General features: G+C 39.4%; 2 protein-coding genes across 6 annotated transcripts in view; both read right to left on the bottom strand.

Moving 5' to 3' along the window:
* dcdc2c (doublecortin domain containing 2C) overlaps positions 1-10,612 on the bottom strand; it is a 40,151-nt gene extending 29,539 nt beyond the window's left edge. For 3 of the 4 annotated variants that reach the window (XM_088087429.1, XM_042501325.2, XM_088087428.1), the window contains exons 1-7: positions 10,093-10,612; positions 8,428-8,476; positions 8,007-8,083; positions 7,728-7,859; positions 6,944-7,099; positions 6,778-6,826; positions 3,059-3,188 (exon numbers count right to left, since the gene is read on the bottom strand). In XM_088087429.1, coding sequence (XP_087943555.1) covers positions 3,059-3,188; positions 6,778-6,826; positions 6,944-7,099; positions 7,728-7,859; positions 8,007-8,083; positions 8,428-8,476; positions 10,093-10,379 — 880 coding nt within the window. In that variant the 5' untranslated portion in view covers positions 10,380-10,612. The remainder of the gene's footprint in view (positions 1-3,058; positions 3,189-6,777; positions 6,827-6,943; positions 7,100-7,727; positions 7,860-8,006; positions 8,084-8,427; positions 8,477-10,092) is intronic. The other variant, XM_088087430.1, reaches the window with a different exon arrangement.
* A 3,053-nt stretch (positions 10,613-13,665) lies between these two features.
* colec11 (collectin sub-family member 11) lies at positions 13,666-17,019 on the bottom strand. 2 transcript variants are annotated; one of them, XM_042501299.2, is made up of 7 exons: positions 16,886-17,019; positions 16,255-16,416; positions 16,089-16,160; positions 15,582-15,653; positions 15,432-15,485; positions 14,714-14,809; positions 13,666-14,559 (listed from the first exon to the last, which is right to left on the bottom strand). In XM_042501299.2, the coding sequence occupies exons 2-7, from the start codon at positions 16,385-16,387 to the stop codon at positions 14,150-14,152; spliced, it is 837 nt and encodes a 278-aa protein (XP_042357233.2). In that variant the 5' UTR covers positions 16,388-16,416; positions 16,886-17,019; the 3' UTR covers positions 13,666-14,149. The 2 variants fall into 2 exon arrangements, with proteins under 2 accessions (XP_042357233.2, XP_042357234.2); XM_042501300.2 differs by having other exon boundaries at positions 13,666-14,541; positions 16,886-17,018.
* Between the last annotated feature and the right edge of the window lie 110 nt (positions 17,020-17,129).

Genomic DNA, 17,129 nt, shown 5'->3' with positions numbered 1-17,129 from the left:
AGATCAATGTCGCTGTCAAGCCATTTATTTATTTAGAGTGGTCCCACAGACGAAAGGGCCACAGAAAGCCACAGCTACCCTGCCACGAATATGGCCAGCCAGCGTGAACTTCCAGTCCAAGGTTAGTTCCTGACAGTGACAGGTTGCTCTTGATGCATGTGGGGAATAGCTTATACAACAACGTCACACTGTTTTTCCTTGTAAACAAACTCCTTTTTGTCTATGGCTGCTGGACAGGGTGGGATGTGAATAATTAAACACACTATTGAGCTTGAATCTACTTCAATAGCCTAAAGTAATTTCATTTAAATAATAAATAACAAAGCATGGTAGATTAATCAGTGATAAAAACAAAGGAACAATGTATAGAAACATGTATGGTTAATAGTTCAAAGAGGCAATTATACAGCTACAAAACATGTAAGCTTCATTATGTTTTTCATTCAGGCATTAGACTTTTGGATCTCACTCTAGTTGGGAAAAAGGCAAACTGATGGAAGAAATCTCGCGCCAGAAACTCTTATCCTGCACCAGATGATGCTTGTGAACACTACTCAGAGCAAAGGCTTGTATGAAGGGTTCAAAGAGGTGATTTAAAGAAAAAGTTTTTTGAGGATTTTTAACTAAATTTTTAAGTATTTTGTGGGAGGAAAGCATTACTATAGACATGACTAAGTGTCCAAAATGTAGCATTCTGGGCTGAAAACAACAGCAGCATTATGAGCACACCAAGAGAAAGTCAAATAGTCACTTCTATTAAAAAAGGTCAGCTATCTTACTTGCAAAAACGGGTGGATTGCCTCCTCTGGGTTGAGAGGGAGTTACTGCCCCAAGTTGGTGTGGTTTCAGCAGTGATGGAGGATGCACTAGACTGTCATGGTAAAGACAAAACTGAGCCAGAGGGCAAAGCTCTCGACATACTAGTCTATCTACTTCCAACCCTAACCTGTGATCATGAGTGACTGAAAGCAAAAAAATTGCATGTAAGCGACTGAAGTTAGCTTCCTCAGTAGGATGGCTGGGCTCAGCCTTAGAAATAGGATCAGGAGCTCAGACTTGCAGAGGGAGCTTGGAGTAGAACCGCTGCTCCCTAAGGGGCTAGTTTAGGTGGTTTAAGCTTGGAGTCGACAGATTATCAGTCTGGCCGATTATCAGGGCCGATATTTGGCATTTTGTTGATTATCTGCATTGGCATATTATTTTAATGAGCCCTTATAAAATTAATTTATGAAAAAGTGGGCGTATTACACTCAACTAACACCAGCAAAGGCAGTCTGCAATACATGCAAAGAAAGTGTCAGCATGGGAGGAATTTTTACTTTGCAAAACCTCAGTTATTTTTATTTATTCATTTTTTACTTACAGTTTCACATGATGTTATTGAAAAAATGTTGCAGGGAAAGTGTTGTACATGATACTGAAAGTTTAAGTTCTGATTAAACACTAACTAAAGGCATTTAAACAAAGTTGTGTTGGAGTTTGTTATATTCCAAATTCGAAATTTTGACAGAAATATTTCATTTTTGATGTAAATGCAAATCAGTTCCAAATATCAGGTTTCGGTCTCATTAAGTACTAATAATCTGTATCGATATTGGCCCTGAAAAACCAATATCGGTCGACCCCTTGTTTAGGCTTCTGATTATGGTGCCTCCCTGGCGCCTCCTGTTAGAGGTTTTCTACACACACCCAACTGGTCAGAGACTCTGCAATAGACCAAGAGGGGACTGAAGGGGATTATTTATCTCGTCAGGTTCGGGAATGTCTCAGGATCCCCCAGGAGGAACTGGAAAACACTGCTGGGGGGGATGGAGGTCTGGAGTCTCAGTCTGCTGCCTCACAGTGAGGCCCCGGATAAGTGAATAAAAACCGGATTGGATCGGATGGATCGGATCTGCCAATATTATTGGTGTTTTAGCGCATAGGTCAAAAATAAAAACATTCCTCTTTCTATTAAACTAATATGGAGCTGTATGTTGTATTGTGGACGTATTGTATTTATTACACATGAAGAGCCACCAGAGGTCAGTCTCTATTGATGGAACATGCAGCTGAGCTTAAAAGATAACCAAGAGGGATCTGGAAAAGTTTGCTGGGGAGAGGAACATCTGGAGCACCTTGCTCAGCTTATTGCCCCTGCGACCAGGCCGGAGAAGTGGATAAAAATGGATGGATGGATATGAAACGATGGCAAGTTTCAAACTGTGAAATTTAACTCATCAATGCTAGCATTTCATGTCATGTTATATGTGCCACAGCACAGAATGAGTCACTGTATTACTGTGCACAGATGGTAAAACAAACAACCATGAAAACAACAACTACTGAATAATTGGATAGAGGAAACAAACACACAATCCCTACGTATTAATGATAAAAACACAGCATCACTTTCAAACAGCACAATTGCTACATCATTCAAACCCATCAGTTTGAAGAAGTATTTTGTCACTTTTATGATCTTTCATCAGCGCTATTTGTGATTAATAACTTATTACCATTTTGATCCCCCGCATCAGGAGAAAATTAGAGCATTTTGTTTTCCCCCCACATAGTTAACAAGGCTTTCTGGATACATATGCAACAAAATGGCCTGATTGAATTCATCTATGATTTAAGCCCCCTTGACGGTGTTTGAGGTCTTGTTTTATTTAATATTCACAGAAAATGCTGGTGTTTCTTTCAAAAGAGCAGGGAGCTGGCTTCTGTTTTGACTTAAAAGAGCAGGTTGAAAATCCAAAGAAAGCTCCTTCACTGGCCAAATGTTAGAAAAATGTTCCCAACACACACAATTCTCCTCACATACACACAGAAGAATGTTTAACAGTGCATATGTCTGCATGTGTGCTCAGATACAGCCCTGCACATGTAGCCTTGTGCACAGACTGTACCCAAACACATTCAGATACATATACATTTGTCTTTAAAATCCAACAAGACTTTTCATATCATCTTGGTGAGAAAGGAGCTGTTGTGGAGGGAAAAAAAACACTTTCAGGACGGGGGGCTGGAGAGAGAGAGATGGAGAGAGATATTTCTACAGAATTGCTCTGCTCACCCCCTGTTGAGAAGAGAACTGGGCTTCTGGACACCTGCTTCTGTTGTTTGGTTCTCTCCGGTTTGGCTTGTTTCTTCATCTGGCCCCTGGCTGTGTGCTCAAGGTCCTCTCTAAAGCCTGTGTGAGCAAACTACATGAAGAGACAAAAGAGAGGAGAAAACAGGGGCACAGATTAAGGCGTATTTCCTCAGATTTCTCTGTGATTCATCATCGACTTTTTGCTGTTGTTTTGTAAAGAGGGGAAGAAGAAGAAGAAGAAAAAAAGACAAAACGCATCGGGGCAAAACTTGTTTCTCCTCTCTTCTCAACGCTTTTTTACATTTTCCATTGGCCTCAATTTTTCATGAGCTGATATGCTTTGTAGCTCCCCTGTGACTCCTACTGTATTGAATTCATCTGGTTCCAATACATCCCGTGCACAACCTATCAATCACTGGGGAGCGTGGCAAACTAATCATTTATTGATGAAATGGGGCAGCCATGAATTTCTAACTGCATTTGTCTTATTTATCAAGCCAGATCAAACAATGAAAATCCAAACAAGCTTAAAGGGAAAGGGAGGGAGTCATAGGGAATAACTTATTCTTCAGCAGTAGACGGCAGAAGGTTATTGATGGAGAGGGGAGGAAAAAAAAGGAGGCTTGGGACATAGTTGCATGGTGGGAGAGTGAAGGAGCGAGAGAGGAAGAGGGAGAAAAAGAGAGTGAGAGCAGTGGGGAGAGTTCAGAGTGATGTTCAGACAGCAGGGTACACATCTGAATTAATGCTTCCACAAAAGGCAATTTTCTCCTCACAGGCTCCTCATCCCCTCTGTAGGTAGCAAGGTGAGGTATGTCTCCCTTACAGAGAATGAGAGACACAGACACAGAGAGCGGGATGGAGCAGACTTAATGTTTCTTTTCAGCTACAGTGCTCTTTACTGCAGCTGCCTGGCTGGATCCCTGGGCTGGCTCCGGGGATAGTGTAGTGATCTCAGGCTTCCACCAGAATACACTTCTGGCAATGGTGTTTGCAAGCTCACTAACATGGCCTCTGGGGACCGGCAGCGTTGTTTCTTCACTTGTTTGCTTTCTTTAATGCAGAGGCAAAGTCTGTTGATATTCTTTTGAATTTCTACAGCCGTTGGTGGGCCGAGGGAGAAAAATAAAACAACAAAAGAAGAGTGAAGTTTGCCTGGTATATTCAGTGAAAGGAGAGTTGAAACAGAGTTCACACTCTTATCGCTGCAGTGTCCACACAACCGTGCGAGATCAAAGACGGAGGAGCAGTGGCACTGTCGCGATGGTGAGCCGCCAATTTCCGTAACCTCGATTCATCTGTGAGTGATGTGAAACAGCGTCGCCACAAAGTTCAAAATCAAAATACATCTGGGCAATCAAAAATTGAACAGCTTGTTTTGCGTGTTTACAGCCTGCTGGTGAAGATGTAAATAGATCTTATTTAAATCAACAAAGTTAAATCAAGACTGTCTCACTCAGGGAGCGGAAAGCAAAGGACGAGGGGCTCTGCGGAGCCAGGAGAATACAGTACAAGTAGCAGCACAACTGGAAACATGGCTGTGGAAAAGCTGAGGTCATCTCGCCTCTCGTTCTGCATTACATATCTACAGTACCATGTCCTGTGGGAGCAGACAACTGTGTGTATCAGGAGGCCCCAGAGAGAGAGAGACCAAGAGAGAGAGAGTGCTGGAGTTAGTGTGAAGGGGGCTCAGGGGGACCGAGCCGCAAATAATCTGTGGCCCTCTCAAGTGGCAGAGAACAGGAGTCAACAAGAGGACACTGTGATATGATAGCCAGGGGAAAACGAGGGTCCCAACCAATTGGGCCGACCGGCCTCCAGCCACACTGGCTGTGGTATCAGCCGGAGCCACTCCCAGGGCCAGGTCCTCAGTGAGCAGACATGCTGGCAGCAGTGAGGAGGTATAGTTTTCCACGGGGCATTGCTACTTCCCCTCACCAATGACATCATCCAGAAACAGCAGAGAAATGGAGAGCAGCGGCAAGTAATCGCTGATGTCAGGGAGTGCAGCTATTAAAGGTTTAGTCAGCCTTTCTGGGCTGTTTTCACAGGATGCTCGGTGTGAAGTACATGTGAGGCACAATTGCACTGCTCATTATTATCACTATAATATGAAAGTACTCTGCTTTGATGCACATCATTATTCTTTTTCTTTTTGCATTCCTCTCCCCCTATTAATCTTCTCTCTATGCGACGTCTACCTCAAAAGTTTCTACCTCATCATGTCTGTGAACACCTAACTCAGCATATATGCTTGCTCCCGATGGGAACATGGTGTGCTGGAGAGATTCAATATTACACTCTGCAGAGCCGTCAGTTTAGACTTCAGTGGTTGCTCCGGACCAGATGTCCCATTCACCAGTGCAGAAACGCTCTGCCGCTGGTGCAGACAGGACAGGACAAACACTGATCCCATGCAGCGAGGTCGCAAGAGCAAGGTTACATTTTACACAGCCTCAGTGGACATGTTTAAAGGATCTTTTTACAGGCATTTCAAACCAGACTGCTGTTGTTTTGTGAGGTCAAACTGAAATTAATGACGGACATGACCCTATAAATGTATGTGTAATCAGTAAGCTAAACAGGCGACAGATCAAGACAGAGTGGGCAATTTTTGTCACATGTGTCTTTTCCCTCTCTGAAAGGTCCTTATTAACTGGTCAAATCATGTTTACAAATTCATGAGGGTTCAGACGTGGAGGCAAAGGGAGTAAAATGCGGCAGCGTTATGTCCACTGAATGACTAATACTACAATGAGCTGGCGGATGCAAAACACAGCCATGGCTCTGTCTTTGTCTCCACCCCATGGTGCTCTGTGGAACAGCACAGGCTGTGTGGTCTGAGCTGTGTTGATTCAGGTTTTCTGAACCCCAGTGAGGCAAAGTTTTATAACAATGTGGTCTCTATATATTGTTTTATGATTGGATGGATTTGAATAAGATGAAGAAATCTTAACATATTCTAATATATTAATAATAAATATTCATTGTATTTCTGAATATAATGGGAGTCCACCACAGATAAGGCATCGGGCATTTTTCTCCATCTGAAAAAAATTGGCATCTGCCACCACATTGTCATCTTTCATGGTTAGAAATATCAGATGTCAGACACATCTCGCACGGGAGAAGGGGGGGCATCTCCATCTCAACTTGCTGAGTGGGCATGTTCTCATCTCCACCGTGTGATTTGGTGTTCATCTTGGGGCCTACAGCAGCGCAAACCTCATATGGATTCAAAGCACTTCACTGTCTACTTAATCACAATACAAATTGTCCCGGTTCTGGTTTGAATAAGAGATTTTTTTTTGTTTTCAGTCGGTGAAGTCCCCCTGGTGCATATGATCTGTCTATGAGGCTCACTGCACTTGATCAAGTGGGCCAGCCTTTCTCTGTGGGGATTACCCATCAAAGTGGAAAGCAAAGGTAACTCAATGCCTCCTGCAGACAGTGATTGATGATAGCGCTGTTTCATAACGAATTGCACCCCCACAACAAGTCTCACATGTGGGAAATGTTAATTGAAATGCTGTGTGTGCAAAGATACGCTTTTCAACTGTGATAGTACCAACGTGTTACAGAAATAAACCAGAGGGAATTCATAAGGAAAAAAATATAAAAAATACAACAATTGAGCATGTTGCAAGAAAGTGAACAACCAGATGGCAAACTGCACCAAACTCTGAGGCAAGAGTACTCACCACATCCTTCGGATGTCTTGTCTTTCTAATAGTAGGCAGGATGTCTTGGCTGCAGGGGAGAAAAGGGGACAACAACATTTACATATTTTCTCCTTCATTTTCACATCAAAATAGGAATCCAGTGTTTATTTAAAATATGACTTATTTCAAATCATAGGTGTCATACCGTTCGATCATGTTGTTTTCTTTGATTAAATCCTTGCAGGTCTTGTGACGATCATATGGGAGATCTTTAAACTTCTCTGCACCAACTGCGACATAGTACTGATTGTTCTCCAGTTCAGTGGGACCACAGAGAGGATGTCCATCTAATGTGCAAAGCCTGGGGACACAAATAAAGAAATGCCACAAATTGGAGAAATGTTTCATGTTTGTTTCAACAATTCTTGTAAATATCACTGTTTTGGATAATAAAAGATATACAGATGTCTCAAATATGATTTGAGTGGTAACACATGTTTTTAAATATTCATCAAAGCAGTTTTTGCCTAACAAGCAGTTTTAGATTATCTCCTGTGAGCACATCACAACCAGACATGCTCCCAATCACTAATTAATTAGAAAAAGCCTTCCGCTCTGCTAAACGTTGCTGCATTTAAAACTGACTGGAAAGCCTCCGCTAATCATATTTACCCCAATCTATATTACAGAAGCTGTTACTCTACAGAGAATCAAGATAGTACTGTCAGTACTGTGACTGGCTAACTGTCAACAACTTAAAATTTGTGCAGTGTACAACGTTTTTGAGAAAAAAAAATTGCAAAACACAATGAAAGACATTATTTGTGTTTTGAGTCTCACAATTAAAACACAAAAAACAAAAATATGTATCCTTTAGAGTGTAGTTTTTTATAATATAAATACTACAAGTTGTATCTTTGCTTGCACTCGCTGAAAAATAACTAATTTAAAACTATAAGAGTTCATAATGTGCTGATATAAGACATCACCTGTGCACAGCGCCAGTGCGCAGACGCACTTTCTCTGTCACCATGGCTAGAACATTTTCCCAGCTTCTCAGAGTATGCTTTGGGATTCGTATTCGAGCTGGAGGAACCAAGATTTCTCCATTGGTCAAGACACTGTGAAACACAACAAAAAAGGAAGACACAAACAGTTATTTCATTTCTAAAAAGGAAACGGGGGAAATATTTCTTAACTACATGACACAGCAAAGAACCTTTGTACATTCAGGATAACTTTTTATACAGCTTAAAATCAATACTCACTTTATGGTGCAAGACTCGTCGGCAGTTTTCTTCCAGCGAGCAGAAACTACTATTCTGCTGTGAACAACAGGTTGGATCTGAAAATTTCAAAAGTAGAGGTTATAAAGTAAACATATCCCTGTAGAGTAAGGAATTGTAAAGAAGGAATGAGATCTTTTTAGTGGCTGATTCCAGATCTGATGTTATGTGATAACAGAGCTCTTCCTTTTGATTATTATCACTGCTTGGTGCAGTGACTGTACCAGTAAATGACATTTAGACCACTGTAAGGGGTCAGGGTTCAGGCTTCAGCCACTTGCAACCTCCCACTAAAGAAGGTTCCATACCCTTAATACAGTGATGCATTAACGTACCCAAAATAAAGGTTAGACTTAGTTCAGTTATTTAAATGTAACTGAAGAGACACACAAAGTGGAGTTACCTGTTCTTTCTTCTTATTCGGTGGCTTCTTGGTTGTTATTGAACAATAGCTGGAAGACATTTAAAAAAAATCACGTAAATGACTCAAACCCAGGCTTCAGGTTCTGTACATGTGAAACCTACACAGTTACATGGTCTATAAAGATGGGCATAATAATACTGAATGGGCACAGGCCCAGGGGCCCAAAGTATCAGGGGGCCCCCTGACCATCACTTGCAAAATGTCACTTAAATTAACAAGTAGGCATGATGACTAGGAAGAGACTAAAAATGTACAGAAAGAAACACAAAAATTGAGATGCAAGCAACTTCAAAGACACACAAAATAACTACAAAAATAGGCAAACGACTACTGAAAGTCACTTAACAATCACAATGACTCATGAAATGCCAACGAAGTGACACATAACACCCCAATAGTACACAAAACCACCTAAAAGACATACAGAATTATCTCATAAAGATCCAAATGAAAGCAAAAAGTCATAAAACAGTCCCAAGGAGACACAAAAGCACTACAAAGCAACACAGAACAATTAAAAGTACAAAAAATATTTCAAGGAAAGAATTACAAACACAGGCATAACAACCACAAGGAGATACAAAATTACTGAAAAAAAACACACATAATGGCCAAGGAGATGCAAAAATACCTAAATAAGACACAAAATTGTCCCAAAGACACACCATCAACTACAAAAAGACACAAAATAACCACAAGGAGACACAAAATGAGTACATTGAGGCACAAAACATTTATTTAAAAAAATACACAAAATACCTCTGACTACACAAAATACCTCAGACTACAACAAGAAGACACAAAGCAACTATGAGAAAACACAAAATGATGATAAAGCCAAAGATAACAACAAAAAAAGCCCAAAATTGCCTAAGACTCATAAAACAAGAAAACAAAAAAAACATGAAAAAAATACCTAAAAGAAACACAACTGACTACAACAAGATGCACAACACCCACAAGGAGTCACCTAATGACCGCAAAACAACACAAAAATCCCACAAAATTACCTAAGAGACACAAAATTTCCCAAATAAGACAACAACAACTCCAAAAAGGCAGAAAACAATCACAAGGAGACACAAAATAGCTAGAAAGCAACACACAAAATTGTAGGTGAGGTGGTGGAGCCCTTTGCATGCCTGTGCCCAGAGGGCCATATTGTCTTTATTCACACATGAAAATAGATGGAAGACACCTCTTGACCTCATAATACTACTTCATATAAAATACTGGTTTTACAGCTGTAGGTGAAATAAAAAGTGAAATGCTAGCTGGTTTATAAGAATACTACCACAATAAGCCTCAGCAATAGACTGCAAATCTAAATATAGACTTAATCTAAAGACACGAATCTGTAAATGTAGGTTATTAACACCCTTACGTTTGATTTTTAAGGATTTTTTTTTTTTGACATATGTTAACGGCTATCCAGTACCATCCCTGTCACATGTCCACCAAACAAGAGAAGCAAACATTACAGAAAACCCACATAGTAGCCCAGCGAACGTTAGCTTACTGACCGAGATAAACGCACATTTTCAGGGCCCAGGATAGGGCTCGTCCTCGGTTACGGTGACCTGACCTCCCTGCTTTAACACACAAACACACAGAGAGAGCCACACATCACAGTATTACACTTACTCCAGCTTTTTGAAGTGCTCGTTTCCGGCTGCAACATACACACTTCCATGCTTCAGGTCGTCCAAACGCCGAACTTTGCGGCCCTCGCTGGGAGTGTACAGCCTCCTGACGGCACCAAACGGAGCCTCCATCACTTTGGTCAGGAGGGTCAAAAAGTTGTCAAAAGTCGACAAATGCCGCTGATTTACAACTATTTTTCTCCCAGGAAAAAAGGCGTCTCCGTTCCTGTACACAGTTATTGTTCTGGTCGGTGGCAAATCAATTCTCCCTGCTACTGCGGCCGGCATACTTAACGTTAGCTAACAAACAAACAAACAGCAATGGCGCTTGGTGTCAAAATGTGTCAGTGGCAGGTGTGTTGATCCTCCGGAGACGTAACTGGAGCAAGCATCTGATATGGAAACCAATTCTTCCACATGAGAGGTGAAGCATTCACGAAAACCTATCCTCCACCTCTGCTGTTGTTTGCTAGTTTCTTCCGTTGGTGTGTAACGTTAACTAACGGCTACTTATGGTTTAGTTCCAAAACTCAAGTGTTTCCCTGGCAACCAGCAGAGGAAATACATCTATTAGTGGTCATATCACATGTAACTTATTTTATTTTATTTTATTGTTTATTTGTTTATTATTATTATTATTATTATTATTATTATTATTATTATTATATTGTTCATTTATTTATTTCACAATTGTGTGGTGATATTGAGCCCACATTTCTAACCTCTGGACCACTGGACTTCCAGTACTGAAAAAAATAATATATATCTGTGTGTATGTATGTATGTATGTATGTATGTATGTATGTATGTATGTATGTGTGTGTGTCTGTGTAAAGTACAGTCCCTAAATTCTGGACCACTGACCTTACATTAACCTGATACAGCATCGTTCCTTGACATTCTGCATTTTGAGGACTGACTTTTGCATCATGCGCTGGAACAAGATAAGCTTATCATTTCAATGAACTACAGATCATTTTGAGAATTTGGGGACAGAAAAGACAATATGTATAAATTTGCAGCAACAAGCTTTGATTTATCATACTCTGTAAAGTTATCACATTATTAAGCAAACAACTGCCTACTGGCTACTACGTCTGACATGAACAAATCGGGAAATATCCTGTTAGAGGCCAATATAGGCTCGTTTTTACAACTGGGTTTGGTCCATCAACTTCAATTTTTATTTTTTAGAACCGAAACTTCACTACTTCGTCCACTAATATGTGGATTTTATTGTTAGCTTTAGATAAATAGATAGATTTGACAAGATTTAAAACAAACATGACAGACTGATAACAGTGACAGACTCCATGAAAGTTATTTGAAATAGTTTAGGTTTGAAATACACAAGAAAGCCTTATTTCCATCGTGGTTCTCTCTTGCAAAACAAAATGGCAGATTGAAACTGTCAAGCAAGGTTGACAGTGAAAACCCCAGGCACTTCAAATTAAAAAAAAAAGAAAAGTTTCTTTAGATTTGATTTAAAACTCCTCTCCTATACTTCTATACCGACTGACAAAGCTTATCCAGTTAGCGTACCTTTCACACTTTACCACTCCACTTTTGTTTGCATATTTACCAAAAAAATAACAGGTAACTTTTTGACATTCCTCCTGTAGTTTGCCTTTCCAAATATTTACCGGATGACAATTTAAACCTAAGTCCATGTATTATGGGCACAAGCTAAAACATCACGCCTGCAGTATGAAAATTAGATTTCCATGGTGGCTATAGACGGGACTATAACATCAGATACAGGGTGTGTTTTTTCTCATTTTCACGCACTACAGTCATATCTCTCATTTGCAGGCCATTTTTTCACCAGAGCCAGTCCACTGCTAGACAGAGCTGTCCAGATTGTTTACCACAAAGGTAACCAGAGATTGCACCAACAATGGCACCTAATTGGTTTATACCAGACGACTCCTGGTCAATTAAATGCATAATTCATCTCAGCATTAATTATTCATTTCTTAAGGGACTGGTGCTGTGCTTTATTAGGAGAACTGCATCATGCATATTCAAATTCCCCTTTTTAGAGGTACTCAATAGGATATCATCTCAGCTGGGATGCCCATCCTAAAAAACAATAGCAGCCAGAGCTGTAAGACAACTTCTATTAATCACACAACTAAACCATAGAGGATTTTCAAAGATGAAAATGCCATATTAACCGGAGGTATGTAATGTCTTGTTTCTGCCATAGATTGTGCTGTCATATTGTTTCTGAGTTTAATTAATTTATTATTATTTTTAACTCTCTTGTGTCTTGAGAATACATTATTTTAAATAATACACACATCGCAGCAAAACTGTCAGTGTTAATTTAACTCAGTGTTATTTATTTAGTCCACATCATCATTTAATTCATTGCTTCAGATGATGTTTTTCTCAAAGAATTATTGATATAGAAAATTTTCCAATAATTCATAAAATAAATTAGAAAAAACAAACAAACATAATTAAAAATAATGATGGCTTATTTTCAGTTTTAGGGTCCTGTTATTGTGAATGCGGGCTCACCGTTGCACTGTCGTGGCTTACTGGGATACTTGAAAAAAACTGAGCATGGATGGATACATGAAGGGCCTACCGGGCACAGGCCCAGGGGCCAGAAATGTCAGCGGGCCCCTTGGCCTTCACTTACAAAATGTCATTCAGATTAACCTGTAGTGATGAGGAAGAGACTCAAAATGAACACAAAGAGATGCAAAGGAACTGCAAAGATACACAAAATAACTACAAAAATGGGCAAAACAACCACAAAGAGAAAAAAAAAAAAAAAACAACCAGAAGGTGACACAAAACGACTAAGACAAAAACGACCAAAAAATACACAAAATTAACACAGAGATGCAAAATTGCTTCAATAGGACACAAATCAACCACGAGGAGACACTTAAATGACTACAAAGAGATGCAAAGGAGCTGCAAAGACACAAAATAACAACAAAAAAGGGCAAAACAACCACAGACACAAAATAAACATCTATGGGAATGCAAAAAAATAACTACAGGACACAAAATGACCCAAAAAGACACAAAATTACCTAAAAGAGACAGAAAACTGCCACAATAAGACACAAAATTACCTGAAAGAGACCCAATTGATTAAAAAAAAGGTTAAAAAATAAAAACAAAAAAGAAGAAATGACTACATGGAGATGCAAAAGGGCAAAAAGAGACCAAGTTATCGAAGAGACAAAAGTCAGCCACAAGGACGCCCAAAAAGACCACAGAGAGATGCAAAGGAACTGCAAAGAGACAAAATACCTACAAAAATGAGAAAAACGACCAGAGACACAAAACAATTAAAAGAAAAGAAAAATGACCATAAGGAGACAAAGAATAAAAGACGCAAAACTACCAAAAAAAGGCACAAAATTACCTAAAACAGACACAAAGTTGCTGAGATGACACCCAGAATGTTAATGTGACTAACTTTCCATCCCAGTGTGATTATTATCACGATGCTGTACAATTTTCATCCACTGGGTGGAGACTGTTGCACACTGCTGGACTTAGTAGAGCTGCTGCACTGGATGAATGTAATCAGCTCCGGGACAGAAAATAATGCAGGCACCCTTTATTTTTTTAAACCATTAGTGAATTTTTATTTTACAACATAACTTATTATATGAAGATGAATATAGAATACATATAGTGTCCCATTTCTCTGATTTAAAGCATGCAGCTGAAAACAAAATCTTTCTTTGATTTCATATTTTATGCACAAACTACAGCCTTCCACATTTTCTTATTTGTCCTGTTTGTTGATGGCCCTGTTGCAAATAACATAACATAAAAATGAAATACATTGCCTGTTTTAAAACACTAATGAATCACAGAGTATGAGATTAAGGGTGTACTTAAAATAAGTATCACAAAATAACAAAAGCTCTCTTTTGTGAGTTAAGAAAATAAATAGCTTATAATGAAAAGTAAAAAGAAAGAAGTGTGCACAACTTGCATGTCATTTTGTCACCCTATTTACAGACAGACGTACAAACACAGCGAATACATATCACTTCGGTTCCATTATATTCAGACTGATCTCAGAGACTGTCCTTGTCAAATTCACACACAAAATACATGGTAGGGTTGCACGCCACGTCAGTCCACTCCCCAGACGCCACCATCTCAGCACAGTCCTCATCATCATAGGCATTGTTGGGCTCTCCCTTTCGCCATTTACTGAAAGTGGTCATGGGAGAGAGATCAACGTAGGTGAAAACACCCTCCTGGTTCAGGTCATGAATGCCAATGTAGACTCTGTTCAGGCCCGCTTCGGTGATGTACCCTGCGATGGCCGTGTTGGCTCCTTCATCCTTGGGCATGGCCAGGTGCCCCCCCCTCGTCTGACAGTAGACCTCAGCGTCCGAGTAGCGTTTCTCCTCCTTCACCAACAGATAGACCTTACTGTCTGTCTCTTTTATGCCAGCAACAGCTGCGGGGGAGGGCAGTGCTGAAAAATGAGCACTTGTATTTCTATAAATTTCACATTGACATGCCCAGCATTTAGAGATCTATGAGGATAACAAGTGAAGCAATAACAAGAGCTGTGATCAAAATGCTTTCAAAACGTTCAAAACACGCAAACAAGAATGCTTAGATCATACCATTTTTAATGAACTTCAGTTCAGACGAGAGCTGTGTCACCAGAATGTCCATTTCTCCAATCATCTTTCTCATTGGCGTGCACTCACATGGAACACCTATTATGGCAAAAATGTGGGGTATTACCACACAGTCATCTTAATTACTTCTCAAATTAAAAAAATATATCTAACCTCGCAATAATCTGTTTGACAAACTGAATAACATGGTGTAATCTGCCCTACAAAGGTTAATGTAACAACAGTCAAAGCAGGATCAGTGATGAAGATGATAATGTCAAGTAATCGTAGTCAAAACTGATGAAGTGAATATTACAACAAAATAATAGCTGAGGTTTACCTAAAATTTTCTGTTAGTAATTTTAAAACAGACATCTATATATGAAACAAATGCAAATTGAATAAATCAAGAAATGAAAACTGTTTACCTGATACTGAAAAAATACAAAACAAAATACTAAAATACTAAAATTGTAGTTACTGCACTTTATTTTTGCATAAAGCTATTTAAGGTAATACAAAGACAGAGTAAAAGAAATTACAATATTACTGTATTCATGGGATCATAGGTCAAGTTAATCATGGTTTTAGGCATATATATTACTTCATGATAACCTATTAAGTGAGAGTATTACCAATCTTTATTTTTAACACATTTAGCAAATAGTCAAAAACCTTTGAAGCCATGTTTCTCAGTCTTTGTAGGGCAGTAATATCTCACCTGGATCTCCATTAGGGCCCCTTGGACCTGGGTCCCCCATCTCTCCCTTTACCCCTGAAATATGAAGTGGAATTATTCATATCACATGAACAACACCTAATTTATTCCTAAACAGGTAGATGCAAGTATACTTCTGCACTTTCTGATTACCTTTCATTCCACTTGGTCCCACTTTTCCGTAACGTCCCATAATGCCTTTCTGACCTTTAAGTCCTGTTTGACCTGAAAAGAGTGACGTTGAATTATTTATTACTATTCAAGCTATTTATTTAGCCATATGTCTCTGGTGTTAGACAAGAAATACTGCACCTTAAAATAAAAATATTAACTGTGATTTTTTAAACTAATATTTTCTCCCAATAAGTATAGTAATAAGCTGCTGTGTCTGTGTAATCTCCACCCTCCACTCCTCATTAAGGTCTTCAGTAAACACTCGTCCACAGCAGTGGATTCCACACATCATCTCTCCCCAAACCTCTCGCCCAAATGTAAACACTTGGCCATCTCTGGATGGCCTGGTAGTGATGTAACAGCACGCTATCAGCACAAGAAATGTGAACTTTACTCCAGCTCTTTTTTTGTTTCAGTTTAGTGGCAGAGATGAAAAAATTAGAGCTGCGTAGGTTTGGGTGGGTTAGAAACAAAAATATTCTTTACCAATCTCTCCACGAGGGCCAACTCTTCCTGGTCTTCCTGGTGCTCCTTTTTGTCCTTTCTCTCCTGGTTCTCCTTTTGCAGAAAAAGCAGACAAAAAAAATAATAAAATATTAAAATAGATTCTATATTTTGCTTTTCTGTGAATAGTGTATAATGAATGGCATGCCTTTGAGTCCAGGGACAAGGATCTGAACCGTGCAGGACTCCTCTGCCAACTGCTGTCCATACGATGTCTGTGGTGTCATTAAACTCAGCACAGACATTATAATTATCGGCAATAACAGCTTCTCTCCTATCATCCTTTACATGGGCTGGTTGGTGAGCTTTACTGAAGAAACAGGAGAGATTAAGAAAAGATAAATCATCCACATTGCGGTCTACGGAATTCCTAAGAGAACACGCCCTACTGTGAGGAATAAACATCCTATTTTAGTCATTTTAACAACTCAAATATATACCTGAAAAAGAGCTCCTCAAAAAGTATGATTTCTTTATCCTATTATATTTATAATATTTGGTAGTTGTAAAAAACAAATAAATGCCACACATTTACATCCATCGGTGCAAGTTTAAGAAAGTACATTTGTAATCTACTACAATGTCTTCTAGATAAAGTAATGTTTGGAAGAAATAGCTAAGGATGGAAGCAACATCTAGAACCTGCCTCAACCAAAAAGACATAAAGCTTTTTTATCCTAAACTTGCAACAACTTTATCAGAAATCAATATAACCTCAGAGAAAAAACACCTATCAATGGTTTAACAGTATACTGCATTTCAAAATATGCATGTCTTACCTGCAGAGGTGTTTCCAGACAGAAGCTGAGAAGTAAAGCCAGCTTGCAAAGACTTGCAGGAGCTTTGAACACTGGTGGTCCTACAGAAACATTTCATGTTCCTCCACAGGCACGGCAGAATGTGTGTGATTGGACATTCGTAAACAGTTCACAGATAAAGTCCGAAGCAGCTGGGGCCTCACAGATAATTGGCTGGGAAAGCAGTCGAGTGATTGACAGTAAAGGGGCCCGATAAATACTCTAT

The sequence above is a fragment of the Plectropomus leopardus genome, chromosome 14 (genome assembly GCF_026936395.1).
Source record: "Plectropomus leopardus strain MGB_pleo_1.0 chromosome 14, ASM2693639v1, whole genome shotgun sequence".
NCBI classification, from domain to species: Eukaryota; Metazoa; Chordata; class Actinopteri; order Perciformes; family Serranidae; genus Plectropomus; species Plectropomus leopardus.
The sequence above is the reverse complement of the archived record's forward strand: the minus strand, read 5'-3'. Positions and strand labels throughout refer to the sequence as shown.

What these genes read in the sequence shown, in the direction of transcription:
- colec11 (XM_042501299.2), bottom strand. Translation starts at nt 16,387, where the DNA reads ATGATAGGAGAGAAGCTGTTATTGCCGATAATTATAATGTCTGTGCTG. An exon ending in GGGACCAAGTGGAATGAAAG is followed by an intron (nt 15,486 to 15,581) that starts GTAATCAGAAAG and finishes TTCATATTTCAG; the next exon opens with GGGTAAAGGGAGAGATGGGG. An exon ending in GGGCCCTAATGGAGATCCAG is followed by an intron (nt 14,810 to 15,431) that starts GTGAGATATTAC and finishes TTGCCATAATAG; the next exon opens with GTGTTCCATGTGAGTGCACG.